Raw genomic sequence first — 17689 nt, 5'->3', positions numbered from 1 at the left:
CTTGAGGCATGAGGGCTCAACATACACAGGTGGGGTTTGCTTACAGCCCAACACCGTGCAGGACGTTTGGTATTTGCCAGAGAACACCAAGATTGGCAAATTCGCCACTGGTGCCCTGTGCTCTTCACAGATGAAAGCAGGTTCACACTGAGCACATGTGACAGACGTGACAGAGTCTGGAGATGCTTTGAAGAACGTTCTGCTGCCTGCAACATCCTCCAGCATGACTGGCTTGGTAGTAGGGCTGTAATGGTGTAGGGTGGCATTTCTTTGGGGGGGGCACACGGCGTCCATGTGCTCGCCAGAGGTAGCCTGACTGCCATTAGGTACCGAGATGAGCTCCTCAGACCCCTTGTGAGACAATATGCTGGTGCAGTTGGCCCTGGGTTCCTCCTAATGCCAGACAGTGCTAGACCTCATGTGGTTGGAGTGTTCAGCAGTTCCTGCAAGACGAAGGCATTGATGCTATGGATTGGCCCGCCCGTTCCCCATACCTGAATCCAACTGAGCACAACTGGGACTTCATGTCTTGCTCCATCCACCAACACCACATTGCGTGACAGACTCTCCAGGAGTTGGTGGATGTTTTAGCCCAGGTCTGGGAGGAGATCCCTCAGGAGACCACCATCCACCACCTCATCCAGAGCATGCCCAGGTGTTGTAGGGTGATCATACAGGCACGTGGAGGCCACACACACTACTGAGCCTCATTTTGACTTGTTTTAAGGACATTACATCAAAGTTGGATCAGCCTGTAGTGTGTTTTTCCACTTTAATTTTGAGTGTGACTCCAAATCTAGACCTCCATGGGTTGTTTGGGGCCATAGTTTAGTTGGACATTGAATCATTCTCCCAGCCTGCTGTTTCCAAAATCAATTTACCTGTAGGTTCTCTATGTGACATAATAATCATCATCATCATCATTGTCACAAATGAAAATGAAAAAAGCTAAATTTTTAATTTGGGATCACATAATGTCCAACACTGCTACATTTAGTAACTGTTGTACACATCCAGACTCTCCACAACTTTTATAACACATCTATGTCCACATGACAGTTATGATCCAACACTATCCAAGAATGTGTTTATACTTCTGGTTATCTATTTGAATTGTCCTTCATAGTGGATGATTAACTCTCCAACTAATCTAACTCAGTCAGTGCCTTGTGTCTCAGATATTTCTCCAAGCAGTAGATAGCAATGGGATCTCTGTCTGCATCAAACTTATTAGCAAAAAGGTGATGCTGTTCAATCAACCACTGCAGGTCTCCAGCACCATACACACATATTGATCTGACATGGTGGCCTTTACATTCTGGGTATACTGCTTGCAGAGAACCCTCTGACCCCTCGTGCCCCTGCCACTTCACTATCCGTGCAATTGCGTTGATGTCTGTCATGTCAAATTTACGGTTGGGCCATGTTGAGCCAGGAACACCAGGTATTCGCTGTATTGTTGCCCACAGAAACTCATCAGGACTGTAGGTGTCTTTGGCCCACTCAATGAGGGCCTGTATTCGCTTGTCTTCCAAAACACTGCGGACGTAACCTCGGTTGACCACAATGTAGGCATTTCCTGATAGTATGGGCAGATTGAAGGGAGCTGGATCCTTTGTTTTTCCTGTTCGCTGGGACAATTGAAAAGTTAATATGATCGTAAGTCTGAAATAATGTTTTTTTTACAATAGCAAAGTAAATTGATAATAGCTACATGATACATTATAAAAAAATATCCAAAAGAAGTACCTGCATTTGTCCATCTACTACTTTGTGAACATTTGTCACCCTTCCCTTCTTTCCTTGAGGCATTTCCTCCGACTCCATACTGTTACCTCCTTTTAGTGAACGCAAAGCTTGCACAATTTCCAAGTTAGTTTTTAGAGGGAAATCCTGACCACAGAGGTTGATGAAGTATTTCCATGTCGTACTGGTGTTATAGAGATCAGCCATGCAGTTAAGATCAGCCTGTACACGTGTCCATCCAGCGTAGACCACATTCACAGCCTTGCTGACCATGAACACATTTGGGAAACAGGAAGTAATGGCGTTGATGGCAATAAAGACTGAGGCTGGTGATTTTTTGTCCACATGGACACAATAAATATTTTGAGGTGCATAGATAGCTCGCAGTAGTCGCTCAAAGTTGTGAACCTATGGATAAAAAGAATTTAATTGAATGTATCAATTAGTAATTTAAACATTTTTTACACCTACTGTTGAGCTTTTCAGTAAACTTTTGACATAGAAAACACATACCTTGTGATGGACAACCATAGAGTAAGCTAGTGGAAAGTCCTCTTCTTCCTCGCTTAATGGGAATGTTATATATTTCCTGCTTGTCTTGAATTTACTGTAAATTCAAAATTTTGAAGAGGCAATGTTGCTTTTAAATTCCATATATTTAAATCATTATTAAGAGGTAATTACTGAAACCTGTGATTTAAAGCACAAACCTGCAGTCTTTGGTCGCATTGATATAATACTCATCAGGGATCTGAGTACTCTTCTGGAAGTCTTTGCTGATGGACAGTAATTTGGATTGCTGTATTTCCTCCTCCTCTCCCAGCAGAATTGCTGAGCAGTTGCAAACTTTCTCTGGGCTCTCATCATCATCGGTATACTCTAGCCATTGATACCTGAGGATGTAGGCAGCACTTCTGCCTGTTTTCAGTTGACTAAGTAGGAAAAGCATCCATAGTGATCCCAGTACAGCTATGAACTGCAATAATCGTAGCCGCCAGCCTCGTTTTAGAAACCACATTATTTACAGTAATCAAATCTCAAATATAATAAAATTAAAGTGTGTGAGAGCTGCTAAAATGTCTGACAGACACCTGTGGTATCATAAAATAATAATGAATAATATTTAATAATGTGTAGACAAGTTTCCTTTCACGAGGGTATGCTGGTTAGTCTGTCCATTACTGCACCTGGAACCATGAGAGAATATGAGGATAGTAGGAAAGAAACATATGTGTTTGTTTCGTTTTTTAGTTGCTTTTTAAATGCACCTGTAATTTTATATTTTTGGCCATTTTAAAACATTTTAAAGTAGTAACACGAGTAAGAACTTAGCAATCGGTAACTTTTTTTAACTGTAGCATCCCTAACAAATTCAAACCAACATAAAGCGATAAGTAAATCTCAAATATGTGAAAGAGCACCTCTAACACTTTCTGCAAGGTCGATTGTTTTTTTCTTGCCAAATTTGATCTGAAATCCCCTTCTGCCAACTCTGCCTTCTAAAATTTTAAGAACTTTAGAAAAAAATAATGACATGTTGAACTGAAATATCAGGCAACACCATATATGTGGGAATCTCTTTAGTTTTAACTAGTACTGTCAGCATTAATCTCGTTAAAATGACGTTAACGTCATAACCACATTAACGCGGCAAATCTCCATTAGCGAGTTAGTGCAGATCATCCGTGTGTGGGGTTGCATGGTGTCAACGCATTAGCACGGTTAGCTCGTTAACGTGGTGACGCTGTCCAGCCCCACGCACAGGGCGATCCGTGCTAACTCGCTAATGGAGATTTGCTGCATTAATGCGGTTATGGCATTAATGTCATTTTAACGAGATTAACGCTGACAGCACTAGTTTTAACACCATAAAACTGTCTAGACTCATTTGTCTGATCAGTACACAGAAAACTAGACAACTATCTTACACTTACACTTGGCACGTGTACATTCTCTTTACATCTGTAATGCTGAACTTTGTTTGCCTGCTTGAGCATTTGTGTCATAATAGAAATTCACAGTCATTTGTTGACTCTTTTCGGGTTTTTGATCAAAAAACAGGAAAGACACTATCTGTCTGGAGTACTTCAAATCTACAACATAAAACATAAAACTTTAAATTCAATAGGTTTTTTAAGGCAACATGCACAACAAGACAGCAGGAATTTGTGAAAATGAAGCAAAAGCTTCTTTTTCTAAATGAAAATATTGTGTGAGGTAATTGAATTACACTATAAACAGGCATAAATCATGAAATGATGTTTGTACGTACCTGGGGTCTTGGTAAACTAAATCTATTTTTCTGTTGTTTGCTTTGGCATTCCTTTAAGCTTTCTGGCAAATGTAACCTGCAGGGCATGTTTTCATCAGTTAAGTAGGTGAGGCATTAACAAACTGAAGACATCCTGTCAGCATTTTTCAGAGTAAAAAAAATCTTTTCCCTGCAGACCTAACCCTGGGAGTGAAACTCATCTAACCAGCAGGATACTACTTCTAATAGAAATGAAATGCTTTTATTCTGAAAGATAAGTTGATGTTCCAGATAGTTCTCCTCTCCACGCATAATGCCACTGTTTCCACACAGCAAACGGACCTGAAAACAGTGTAAAAGAACACATGACTCTAATCTATTTCTATTATAAATATGGAGGGAATTTCATATATTATATACATGCATTTCTGATCCATTCATCAATCCATCCACATTTTTAACAGCCAGGCCACAAGCCCAGAGATGAAGACGGAGCGTCTCAGGATGGTGAAAAGTCAGTCCGCGGCAGTGAAGATGGAGTACCTAAGGATGTTTGGCTGGCGGCTGGTGACAAAGAAGATGATCAGTTGGCTCCTGCTGATGAAGTTGGGATGGGAAATGGGACCCCACATGAGGACAGACAGGAGGAGGCTGAAGTCGCTGGAGGTGGTGTAACACCACTGGTGGCTTGACTAAGAGCAGACAACAGTGATGAGGATGCTTAGATGACAGAACACCTCTGGAGTCTTGATGTAGAGGAGCTGGAGACCCATTAGTGACCTAGGACCCTCAGGCTGGCACAAGACGCCACACCCTCCTGTCCCTGAGAATGTGGCATGTGCCACCTGAGCTCGGACTCGGGTGGCTTGGACTACTTCTGCTGAACACTATGAGAAGTTCTGTAAATATTTTATTTGGAAGATTCAAGATTCAAGATCTCTTATATGTCACATGGGGTTCTGATTTAACACATCGATGGCCTGAGGGTGTAGCTCCTCTTGAGCCTCTCTGCTCTTGCCTGGATGGTGCAGAACCTTCTGCCTGATTGCAGAAGTTGGAACAGTTTATTGCTGGGGGGGGGGACGACAGGTCCTTCAATATCTCAACTGCTCTGGACCAGCATCCCCTGGTATAAATGTCCTGTAGGGAGGGGATACCAGTCCTGCATCAGTGTTCTGCTGTATGGATCACTCTCCAAAGAGCTCTTTTGTCCTTGGCACAGCTATTCCCATACCAGGATGTGATGTTCTGTGTGAGGATGTGCTCCACAGCGCCTGTAAAGAAAATTCTTAGGATCCCTGGATAGACCCTGAACTTCCTCAGTTGTCTTAGGTGGTACAGGCGCTGCCTAGCCTTTTTGGACTGGACCTGAATGTGGGCAGACCATGTCAGATCTGAGGAGATGTGGACACCGAGGTACTTGAAGGGCTTGTAGTCTCTGTGCATACTCCTTCTGAAGTCAACCATGAGCTCCTTGGTCTTGCAGACGTTCAGCTGGAGGTGGTTTTCCTGGCACCACAATGCCAGATTCTTCACTTCATCCATGTAGGCCACCTCATCATTGTTGGAGATGGCGCCCGACACCACTGTGTCGTCAGCAAACTTCACAAACGTATTGGAGCCATGGATGGCCACCCAGTTTGAAGTATAGAGGGAGCAGAACAGTGCCGAGAGTACACACCCCTGTGGCGCTCCTGTGTTGCTGCCATTTCAAACCAGGAAAAGTTTGAAATAAAGCAAACTCATTTTGTTTCAGTCAAACAGGATGCCAACGCTCTTTAGAAGTAGTTCAAATGCAATCATAGAAACCAGACCAACTTAATGGTAATGTTAAACAGCCTTGGATAACTTTGCTTATCGTCAAACTAGGCTGCTAATTTCTTAAACCGGTCTCTTTAGAAAAAGTACTGGTTTTCCAAGACACAGATAAACGTGACTATTTGACTATTTGTACCGTCCCTACACACTGCTCCCTGGGTGCCCAATGGCTGCCCACTGGTTCACAGACTGAATGGGTTAAATGCAGAGAGGAATTTCACCACGGGGATCAATAAAGTATAAAGTATACATTGTTAGAAACAAACTAAGTTATTGAAATATTCCAAATCTTGTATAAAACAAAACTTTAACCACAGAACAGGTTAGCATTCTGTATTTCTATATTGTAATTATATATGGAGTGTTTTGAAGGTTACTTTTAAAATGTATTCCACTACAGATTACAGAATACATGTCCTAAAATGTATTTTGTAACGTATTCCATTACATTACTCAGTGAGAGTAACGTATTCTGAATACTTTGGATTACTTAATATATTGTCATGCTTTTTACAACTACATGAATGTACTATTGCTGTGTGATTTATTACTCTTACTTAAGGCTACTCGCCATACCAATACCAACTAGATTTTTAAATCTTAATCTAAAATGAGTAACAGTAGAGCGGACATTAGGTAATGCTGCACTTTTTGCAGAAATCTCGTATAGAAAACTATTCCGCGCGTATGTTAAACAGGTTGGCGTCCGAACCGTAATAAAGGGACCTCTGGCTAATACGTCGGGTTCCGTGTCGGGTTCGTAGCCGAAACCTAGCTTTACTTTGTTGTCTGGGTCAATGTTGCTAGCGAGAGACAGAGAGAGGCGTTGAAAGGCTGCTCCAATGGAACTTATTGTTTCGGAGGAAAACACGAACACAGTGTACAGTCGAGTCTTAATAGCTTACTTACAACTGGGCTCATCAGGCACTCTTTTTGGCTGCTGTGGTTATTATTATATTTACATGCTTTCATCTCCCGTTTCTGCTCGGTGACAACTCTTTTTGACTCTCTTTTTTTCTCCCTCCCTCACGCTGACAGACACATATCAGGTCCCATACGGTAAAAAAATATATTTTAAAATACATTTTGAAATACATTTCAAAATATACAAAAAATGGCCAAAAAATATATGTGCTAAAATACATTTTAAAATTGAAATGTATTTTAGCACATATATTTTTTGGCCATTTTTTGTATATTTTGAAATATATTTCAAAATGTATTTTAAAATATATTTAAAAAATATATTTATAATATATTTGAAATGTGTTTTAACACATATATTTTTGGCTGTTTTTTTATATTTGAAATATATTTATAAAATATATTTCAAAATACAATTTAAACTTATTTAAAATCATTCAAAAATATATCAATTTAACCCTTCATATATTTCTAAGAAAACACATTCACATGTAACAGCTGAAAGAAATCTTTATTTGATGTTTAAAACATACATATAGCATATCAATCAAGCAAAGAATATTAATTTTATAATTTTATTCTCATTACATACTTAAACATTCTAAAAGAAACACACACACACACACACACACATATATACATATATATATATATATATATATATATATACATACATATATGTGTGTGTGTGTGTGTATGTGTATATTTTGTGTGTGATTGTATTAACATAAGTCAACATACTTAAAATGTAATTTCTTTTCCTTTTCCAGCAGTCTCAGTTCCCCCAGCTTTCACTGCAATCCTCAAAGCCCTTCTGGACACATTGGGAAACCTCTTCCTTACTGCCACTGTAACAAACAAAAGTCACAGTTCTATTACTTTTATCAGAGTTAAAATAAAAATATGATTTATGTTAGCTGGCTTCATTTAGCAAACAGATATTTCTGTTTATATAGATACAGATATTAATACAGATATATTTTACGCATAATTTTACCTCTTTTTTTTTTCCTTGATTGAAAGTCTATCCAGTTCACATTACAGTAATGCTAACACCCCTTTTGGTCGTCTCTCCTTACCCTCCAGCATTCATAAATCTGTTGACCTTCTTTGTCTGAGACCACCCACCACAATGCATCATCACCTATTTGTATTGGTAACTTACTTTACAACCTATTTTAATGGTTGCAAAGCAAGTGTAATGGCTATCTTGTTTCTTCTTGGAGTTCTCTATTTTTCTTATATCTAAAATAAGAGTCTGGATGGACAAGAGGCTGTTTTACGCGTCGGTTTGTACAACAACGACGCGTAAAACAGCCTCTTGTCCATCCAGACTCTTATTTTAGATATAAGAAAAATAGAGAACTCCAAGAAGAAACAACATAGCCATTACATTAAGTAAAACCATCGTGTCGCTCCGCCATTCGCTTGTTTTATTTCTCACAAAACCTTTCACAACAAAAGCACCACATCTTTTTCAGGCTTTTCAAAATAAAACATGTAATAACTATAAATGGCGCTAACAGTAAGTTACTTGTGCTGTATGCAATTTTAGATACACAGAAAGTCTTCACTTACTATATATGGCTGTCATAGTGTCCTTGTGAAGGGCAGTTCTTCACTCTGTGCCGATGTCCGTTTTGCTCTGTCCTCCTATAAAAGGCATAAACATTTGAGTGTTTGACTAGTTTTAGATTTCCAAAAATCTGATATTTGTACAACTAAACATTTGAACTACAATGATATGCTATTGAGAGATACTTTTATGGGTACTTTTTGGTAAAGAAACTGGTGACAGAGAAGTAGGCTTTTTAGAATACTATTAGCTAACCATTTGAACTGACTTTCAAAGCTGTTTACCTTTTAAATTGCTGTGGATCAAAACCTCCAGTGGGAAGGCGGCCATTAGAAGAACACGCACCATTGAACCTGAAAATAACAAAAACAAACAAAAAACAATATATAAGAGTCAGGTAGGGTAATAAATCTCTTCTGAAGCAATATAGTTCATTTTGGGTGAAAAACAAAACATTCCTCTAAAATATATATACTGACATCAGCAATCAACATCATGATTGTAACTATTTCCTTTTTAGTACATCTACTGCTGTGTGCATGTGTCAAGCACTACGACTGTATCTATGCATATAAATTCACCATATATATCCTGCAAAAATGTTTTGTTATAGTAAAAAAAGGCAAACAAACAAAGGCATTCAATCAGAGGTGAGAAATTAATTGGGAATATCAATTATAGGTGAACTATTCTTTACCTACTAGCAATCAAGCTTCTTTAACCAAGAAGCTTGAAATATTTGAATGTAAAATAAAATAAATAAATAATAATAAAAATAACATGATGTAATGAAAATGCACAACTTACATTAAGGAAATCTGCATTTGTATCCACAGGCTAAAAGTAAAACAGTAAATGTGTTAGTAATAGTACAGGTATTTGTAAAAAAAAAAAAAAAAAAAAAGAGGCAGTAACTGTGACTCTTCTAGTCAGATGCTAAATGCAGAGATTTATATTTACAGTATAATACTGCATGTACAGGTAGCTGTGTTGTGAACTGTAACTGAATATTAGAGAATCTCAGAGAAATTAAATGTATTTATTTTTTGAATTTATCAATCATAAAACCGTCTGTTTTGAAGGCCTGTTACGATAACAACTTTTTGTTGGTCGGTATATTGCCCCATAAACAATTGCGACAAGTTATGTCATTGTGATTTTAAGACCATTTTATGTCTTTGAATGTATAATCATAATATAACACCATAATAATGCAAGATCTACACACTTTCAATTGACAAACCAACATCTAATTCTGAAAATATTTAGATCATAGAAATTAGGTATCAAAATATTAGATACCATAAAAATTGAATAAATAGTAAATTTTCTGACAAATAGAAAACAATGTTATTTAATGTTATTGTGTTGTTATTATTTTTTTTTTTTAATATAATGGCAGATAAATTGCATCATCAACAATTATTGAGGTCATGTACATGTATTGTGTGTTAAGTCAATATATCGATTATTGTGACAGGCCTACTGTTTTGGTATCATAACAAGCTTGTCAAACATGCATGACCACTAAGCAATGTCTAAGCAGTAGTATTGGTCTGAATGACAACAAACATAACTAGTGTTTTGGAAAATCTGTTAGAAAACAGTTATTTCAATAATTATGATTAGCATGTGACACAGACACTGCATAAAAAACTACAACAACAAATACTTACTTTAGGAGGATGGGGGAGGGCAGCATGAGGTTGAGACTTTGACATCTGTAAGAAGCAAATTCATGTATTACAAACAAGTCACTTAAAAATACATTAATGTGGCAGACTGTTCCCTGTTCAGATGCAGTGTACAATCAGGGCTGTCACAACAATGGGGTGGGGCCAAGTGGCTGCAACCCTAGGTACAATGTGCAGGTATATATAATTACATATAATATATGTGAATAAAGCAAGAATCTGTTTAGGTTAGTCACTGTGCTGACTGATGCTTGCTAGGTTTATATTGCAAACTTCACAAAAACAACAACAGCAACAACATTAATGACAATGACAAACAAAATTACTTACATTTATGTAAATCTCACATCAGGAAGATCTGCATTCGATTTCATGGGCTGAAAAAAATAGGCAGAAACATTACTGCTAAAAAAACAAAAACAACAACTCTAAAAAGCCTAAAAATGACTTAAAAAGCAAGGAAATGTGGAACATTGTAATTAGCGAACATTAATAAAGCATAACTGTGCTTTGTTTCTAACCTTGGTAAGTCCTCTGTAGCCAGAAGGACAGGTGGGATTTCTGTGAAAGCCAAATTAAATGTGAATAGGTTTTGATAGTTATTGTATATAACAAGTGTAAACAATTTTATTTGTATTTTTTTCCCTTTCTGAGAAGGCAGAATAATAAGAAAAGGCAAAAGTATGTCACAATATAATTAATTAAGTTACATATTTTGATTACCAAATTATGGAAACGTGGAGCTGCCACCCAGGCAAAAGCAAAATAGAGCTATATCACGTTATAACGTGAAATGTTTATTGTTCTAACATTATGCTTTTCATGTTTGTATAATATAATATCACGTTATTACAATATACATAATTATCACGTTCGCACAATATTGTACGGATGTGATAATTATGTACATTGTTCATACAATGTTCAAACACGAAAAGTATATTGTATAAACATGATAGTATATTGTTAGAACGATAAACTTTTCACGTTATAACGTGATATACTTATATTTCTCTTTGTCCTGGGTGGCAGCTCTACGCTTCCGTGCCAAATAAGCGAGAATAAAGTAATATTATATGAGAAAAGGCACCTGCTAGCTTGATGATGGAGGCTTCATAGACCGGCCACCCGTCTTTTGGCTTCTTGTCGCCACTCCACCAAATAAAGGTCCGTTTCCTCCATGCCGGCTAATTATTCATCCTCATTAAAATCTCGTATATGTTCAGTTGGCAGGATTGAGAATTTTACATCTTCCAACCACTTAATTAACGCGAACATAATCGGCTTGTTTCTTCCCGTCTCCTGTATCCGGCCGTTCCTCTCACTGTCGGAATTCGCGCCTCAGAGAGGTCGTTATTTTTCAAAAAAAAAAAAAAAGAAAGAAAAAAGAAAGAAACAGCAACAACTAATAAAGAGAGTTTTTGCACGTTCATTGCACATTTGTGGGAATGTTTAAATATTTAATTTTTATTAATTACTTTTCATTATATCTTTATTTTTTAAACCACCATGGCAATGCACATGCGCATACTCCTGCACGCAAAGGGCTTTGGAGTTGACGTAATGTCGCAATGCATTGTGGGAGCGCAGCACCATCTTGGCAGGCTGCGAATCAAAACAAGATTGCTACGAACCATTCTGAAACGTAGCTCAAAAGAAAATGACGGTATAGAGACAGATTGTGTCCAGATGCAAAGAGACGGTACTTGATTGCTGAAATGTGGACCCGTATGAAATACTGCCGTGGAGTAGAAACCCTGAAGACCAAACCGCTATTGACTTAGCATGCTCTACTCTCGTACCTTGTCTGTGGAGTCAGCGCATACACGGCGCACCAATTTCGCAATTATAAATCTCTGGAGGCGCACATCCAATTCACCAAGGACTGGGTACAAGATTTGGCTATTTTTAAGCGTCCACGTTGTGAGTACGCCGTCATTCAAGCAAAGGTAAGTCAGCTTGAGTACTGCGAGTAAAATGCGTTTGATTCCCCCCGAACATTCAGATTAGTGCAGCATAAATTCATTCATGAGGGAGAAATTACAGTGAGAACATGTAGAGGCTGTGTTAGAGGGATAACATAGTGAGTTCAGTGCACTGATGTGACATTGTCCTGAAGGATTTAGTTATTCTTTATGGTTAAAGAAATTGCCCTAATTAATTCATATTTATTTACAAATAATCCTAATTACACATCTTGCTTCCTTGTTTGTGTCCTGTGTCACTAAAAATACAATCTGTTTTAGTTTTATACATTGATTAATGACCTGCAGAATCTCCTTATCATATTAGGTGTCCATAATTGTCACTTAAAGTCGAACTTTATGCTTTCTCCCTCTTGAAAGTGATGACATCCTTGCATTACATACTTTAGGTTCATTTTCTGCTGCTAGGTTTCTAAAAAGAAACAGGCAGATTTAGAATATAACATGCAGCGTTCTATAGATGGATACACAAAAACACTTTATTTGTTACATTTATGATAAATGGATATGAAAGTAGATAAAACACATTCATGTCGGCCTTGGCTTATTAAAGTTCTTGTCTTTAAATGAACTTTGTCTGTGTGTGTTTCAGGTACTGCACTCTTAAAGACTGAATTGCAGCCACAGGTGATTGTGAGCATCACAGGGAAGGTTGAAGCCGCCCACTGCACCTTTATGGCCGGAGTCGTGGAGACCTGCAGCCATGTCCCTGCTCTTCTGTTTAATGTAGAAGCAACAGTGCGGCTCTGTGGCACAAGGACTGTTACAGATGAACCTGCATACTGGGTTTTGCCTGGTAATATGACCAAGATACAGCCAGAGGTTGGCCATAAGATGGACTTCTCCTCTTCAGCTGCCCAAAAAAGGCTCTCGATCAAAACATAAACAAACCATTCATTGTGACAGGTAAAAGAAGCCGTCCTCAAAAAAGAAAAGTTCCACCTGCTACTGTGGAGGAGTTGGATCAACTGATGGGACAATATTTTCCAAGCATAGTTCTGTTCTGAATAACCCATAATATTTTAATTTAGGGGGGCATGTAAATAATTTGCATTTACTGAATATGTACTTACTAAGTAACACTGTTCAAAAGTTGAATAAAGAAACAAAGAAATGTTTGCCTATTTTTAATTAAAAGCACTTTGTAGAACATCAAATCAGTTACAATGTAGAATCAATGTTATGTATAGTTTACAAATGACAAAATGTTCACATAAAATCATGACAGCATTTAAATAATATCACCCACTACTAGCATTCTGTAATTTACTGTCTCTTTTGAAAACTTATCACTACATAAACAGCACAAGACTTAAGAGTATTTAACAAGAGCATTTTTCCCTGGTTTTACTACCACACTGGGGCACATGTTCACCAAAACACAGCAAACCTTTGCCATCTTATCCAGGAGGGTCACCTTTTTACCTACACATGGAAGAAGTAATCTGATTGGCATGGTGGTGTGTAGCATGTAGTTTGAAGCAGGGATTTCGTAGTGCCCCGTGTGTAGTGTTGGAACCCAGTCAGGATTTGTTTCATTCATTTCATAGGCTGGTTTGCTGCAATAATGCCAAATAATTAGCAACTCTATAAATAGAAGGTAGTTCTGCATGGTTGTTCTAAGTTTGTGCTATGATCTCAGAGCGCATTGAAAATAAAACTAACAGGCTATAAAGAATAATATGAACTTATTTAGAACTTACCTGAATGAAAATACTGGAGCACACCAACAGATATCTGTGGATGGTAGAGAACTGAATATCAGCTCGTCTCGCAGCTGCTATCCAGGCTAGATGCCTTCTTTTGGTAACATCCAACACATAAGCTCCCTCATGATGCTTCCAGGTGAGGAAACAATGAAAAGAGAGCCTGTTTTCAAGCTTATTCCTTTGCCGGTAGTGCAATCTAACATTACAACCGGCCACACAGCAAGCATTTGTTTGGCCTGCTAATATGGCGCCTCGACCAAAAATCCTGGCTCTGCCCCATCCCGTAAGATCACGCTCCAGAGTTCTATTAACGTACGGATCTAGAAAGAAGACGCTGCATTTTTAACTGAGGGAGATGGAGAATGAGCCTATTTCCAAAAAAAGTGGAGTGTGTTCCTTTAAGTACTATATTGTATATATTGTCAAAAACTAAAGTGTACATAGCAGTTGTTGTATCTTGTTTACTGTATCACTGACAGATAATTTCAAAGTCAATGAATGCTACATTATAGTGAAATATTGTGTAATGTGAAATACTGTAAGCAAATGAATAAACAACCTAATTCGTGATAGACCTTTGACTCTGTTTTGTTTGAATCCAACTGTTTTTTGCAGATGTGCATAAAACATGTTACTTTTAGTATTATTATCATTATCATCATTATTGCACTAAATACATTTTAAATAAAGGATACTTTGATATACATTCTACTGCAAGGTTGGAAATGTATTTTCTTCACCCTAAAATATGTTTTGAAATGTATTTTGGTTTGAAAGAAATATATTTTCAATTTCAAAAATATATTTTTTGGAGCATCACAAATACAAAATATATTTACCATATATTTGAAATATATTTTGGCCAGGAAAAATGTATTTTTTTACCGTATGGGGTATGACAGTCCATTCTCCCTTCAGCATGAAACATGAAACTTGACACTGCCCATGAGGCTACATTCTTTAGGGCTATGCCTGTAACACTCTCCCTATTGGATTTATATTAAATAATTTATTGAATAATAATTTTTAAAGGTATTTCTTCACGTCATTATGCAGGCCGCAAGTAGGGGTGACATTGTCACGGCTGCGGGGGCAGATGTGTGGTGAGTGAGAGACAGGATCCAGACGCAGACACTGGCTTGGATGTGAGCGAGCTTTTATTAACACAACGGTGGCACAAACAGAAACATGGCAAGCAAAACAAAACCTAAAGGTGACCTACACTGGGAGTGACTAACAGAACGAACCTGAACGGATGACTCTAGGAGGAACACGCATGGAAGTAACACAGAAGGGAACGAGGAAACTATACACAGGCGGGAGGCACAGCTGATTGTGATTGACAAGACGAGGAGGGGGAAACGCAAATTGAACATACTGACATAAGACAGATCTTCACAATAAAACAGGAAACTCAAAACACACGCGAAGACACCGACTCAGAGACGCGGGCTTTACACAGAGGGGATACACAGGTAGGGATCACACAGAACAGGGGGAGCACGGACTTAACACTAGGAGAACAAATAACAAAACCTAAACCAGAAATAATAATCATCATCATCATCATCATCATCGGACGGCTAAAGAATCAGGATATAATTATAATCAAAACAGTATCACCAAAGAATAAGAACTAATCCATAATGCAAAGATAAACCAAAACCTAAGGAACTCAAAATGCTGGGTCGAACCGACCCAGGACCGTGACAGACATGGGCCCAGGATTGAGATCCAGGCATTAGATTGGTATTAGTTAGGCATTATTTTTTTTAAAAAGTAACTGTATTCTGAATATCACCTTTTTAAACAGTAACTGTAACGTAATACAGTTACTCATATTTTGTATTTTAAATACGTAACACCAGTACATGTATTCTGTTACTCCCAAACACTGTATATATGGCATATATATACAGTGTTTGGGTTTTAATTTAACTTTTCATCCATCAAACTAAATACAGCAATACCAAATTTATCTTTACATTGTGAAAATCAGCATGACGTCAACACTGAGTAAACAGTCTGTAACTAAGTGTCACCTACCAGTCCTCTTTAGTTTAGGTAATGTTAAGTAATGTTTCCTAAACATAACATTTTCTCAGAGATAGAATGTTCCTCCCACCTCTGATTAGTCTGTTTAGTTAGTATTTCTCTCTTTATAAAAGTAACACATCTTGACTGACCCATGATCATTTTCCTTTAAATGTTTTATTGTAATGTGGATTTGTTCCACTCATTTCTTTTTCTTCTTATCTCCCCTCTCAGGTCAGTAAGTAAAAGTAAAAGCTATTGTAGTAGTAAATAGCTATTGATCAACGTAAATTGATCAATAGTTACATGATGCATTATAAAAAAATATCCAAAAGAAGTACCTGCATTTGTCCATCTACTACTTTGTGAACATTTGTCACCCTTCCCTTCTTTCCTTGAGGCATTTCCTCTGACTCCAAACTGTTACCTCCTTTCAGTGAACGCAAAGCTTGCACAATTTCCAAGTTAGTTTTTAAAGGGAAATCCTGACCACAGAGGTTGATGAAGTATTTCCATGTCGTACTGGTGTTATAGAGATCAGCCATACAGTTAAGATCAGCCTGTACACATGTCCATCCAGCATAGACCACATTCACAGCCTTGCTGCCCATGAACACATTTGGGAAACAGGAAGTAATGGCATTGATGGCAATAAAGACTGAGGCTGGTGATTTTTTGTCCACGTGGACACAATAAATATTTTGAGGTGCGTAGATAGCTCGCAGTAGTCCCTTCAAAGTTCTGCACCTATGGATACAAACAATCTAATTTGCTTCCTAAATGTTTTTGCTGAAACTGTTTAAATGAACACTTTCATGGTTATTTAACAAACGGTCAAAACCAAAGTGCCAATGTGAGATATCCATCATACCTATAACACCAATTTTCTGGTAAAAATTTTTTTTCCAAAGATCATGCTCCCTGTATGATACACTGTAAATGTAATCAATTAGAACTTTACGTATTTAGACCTAATGCTAAGCGTTGCAGTAACTTTTGATTATAGAACATACATACCTTGTGATGTACAACCATAGAGTAAGCCTGAGATACCTGAGGATGTAGGCAGGACGTCTGCCTGTTTTCAGTGACCATGTAGGGAAAGCATCCAGTACAGGAATCAACTGCAATAATCGTAACCGCCAGCCTGGTTTTAGAAACCACCTTATTTACAGTAATCAAATCTCAAATATAATACAATTAAAATGTGTTAGAGCTGCTAAAAAGTTTTATATTTAATCTGTTACTCCCCCCTGAACCAAGAGATGATATGAGGATGGTAGGGAAGCGCACATACATATGTATGGAATATTTCAAAAAGAAATTTAAGTATAGGCCTGTGAAATATCTTAAACCTATTTTTTAAAGTACTTTCACATGTAAAACTGTGTACTAATCTGTGAACTAAAATCTGAAGTTCAGAACAAGAACCAACATAAAACCTTAAATTAGATAGTTTTAGGCAACATACAAAATAGGACCACAGCAATTCATGTTACCTAAAAATGAAACAAACGCCTCTGTTTTTAAATGAAACATTCTATTAGGTTAAAATAATCTAATTTAGTTATTCTACAGCCATAAATTGCGTAATCATTGCTTTGCCACTGTGTTTTGTAGTATATATGATAATAAGCTTCTTGATCTTAATGAAAGTCATTTTAAACTTTTGCTGACTTAATCAAGAGAAAAAATGATCTTTCTTTGGCACAGGAAAGCCTTTTTTCTATTGTAATTATTTGCTTTGGCAATCCTTTTAAGGTTTCTGATGCATCAAACCTGCTGGGCACGCTTCAGTCCAGTTAAACTGGTTACGGAAAAGTGAACTGAAGACACTCTGTAAGCTGCAACCGCCAAATACCTGCAGAGGGTAAGGCAATGTTGTGGAAATTTTAAATAACCTGCAAACACCCCCAGGAAGTGTTTTGAAATGGTTTAATAACATATTACAA

The 17689-nt window shown here is 37.6% G+C and overlaps 1 protein-coding gene across 7 annotated transcripts; it reads right to left on the bottom strand.

The window, feature by feature from the left end:
- Positions 1 to 1042: 1042 nt before the first annotated feature.
- Positions 1043 to 16862, bottom strand: LOC100711034 (beta-1,3-galactosyl-O-glycosyl-glycoprotein beta-1,6-N-acetylglucosaminyltransferase). Of its 7 annotated transcripts, none has more exons than XM_019365316.2 (5): positions 4019 to 4115; positions 2457 to 2678; positions 2260 to 2353; positions 1750 to 2154; positions 1080 to 1631 (listed from the first exon to the last, which is right to left on the bottom strand). In XM_019365316.2, exons 3-5 carry the CDS (start codon positions 2275 to 2277, stop codon positions 1146 to 1148), a joined length of 909 nt encoding a protein of 302 aa, XP_019220861.1. In that variant the 5' UTR covers positions 2278 to 2353; positions 2457 to 2678; positions 4019 to 4115; the 3' UTR covers positions 1080 to 1145. The 7 variants fall into 7 exon arrangements, with proteins under 7 accessions (XP_019220858.1, XP_019220859.1, XP_019220860.1 ...); XM_019365310.2 differs by having other exon boundaries at positions 1089 to 1631; positions 2457 to 2933; positions 4019 to 4113; XM_019365313.2 differs by lacking the exons at positions 2260 to 2353; positions 2457 to 2678 and adding an exon at positions 16755 to 16862 and having other exon boundaries at positions 1043 to 1631; positions 4019 to 5699.
- Between the last annotated feature and the right edge of the window lie 827 nt (positions 16863 to 17689).

This window comes from Oreochromis niloticus, linkage group LG12 (genome assembly GCF_001858045.2).
Source record: "Oreochromis niloticus isolate F11D_XX linkage group LG12, O_niloticus_UMD_NMBU, whole genome shotgun sequence".
Classification (NCBI taxonomy): domain Eukaryota; kingdom Metazoa; phylum Chordata; class Actinopteri; order Cichliformes; family Cichlidae; genus Oreochromis; species Oreochromis niloticus.
Note: the sequence above shows the minus strand (reverse complement) of the source record. Positions and strands in the feature narration are given on the sequence as shown.

What these genes read in the sequence shown, in the direction of transcription:
- LOC100711034 (XM_019365310.2), bottom strand. Translation starts at nt 2,764, where the DNA reads ATGTGGTTTCTAAAACGAGGCTGGCGGCTACGATTATTGCAGTTCATA. An exon ending in AATGCGACCAAAGACTGCAG is followed by an intron (nt 2,354 to 2,456) that starts GTTTGTGCTTTA and finishes TTGAATTTACAG; the next exon opens with TAAATTCAAGACAAGCAGGA. An exon ending in TAGTAGATGGACAAATGCAG is followed by an intron (nt 1,632 to 1,749) that starts GTACTTCTTTTG and finishes CAATTGTCCCAG; the next exon opens with CGAACAGGAAAAACAAAGGA.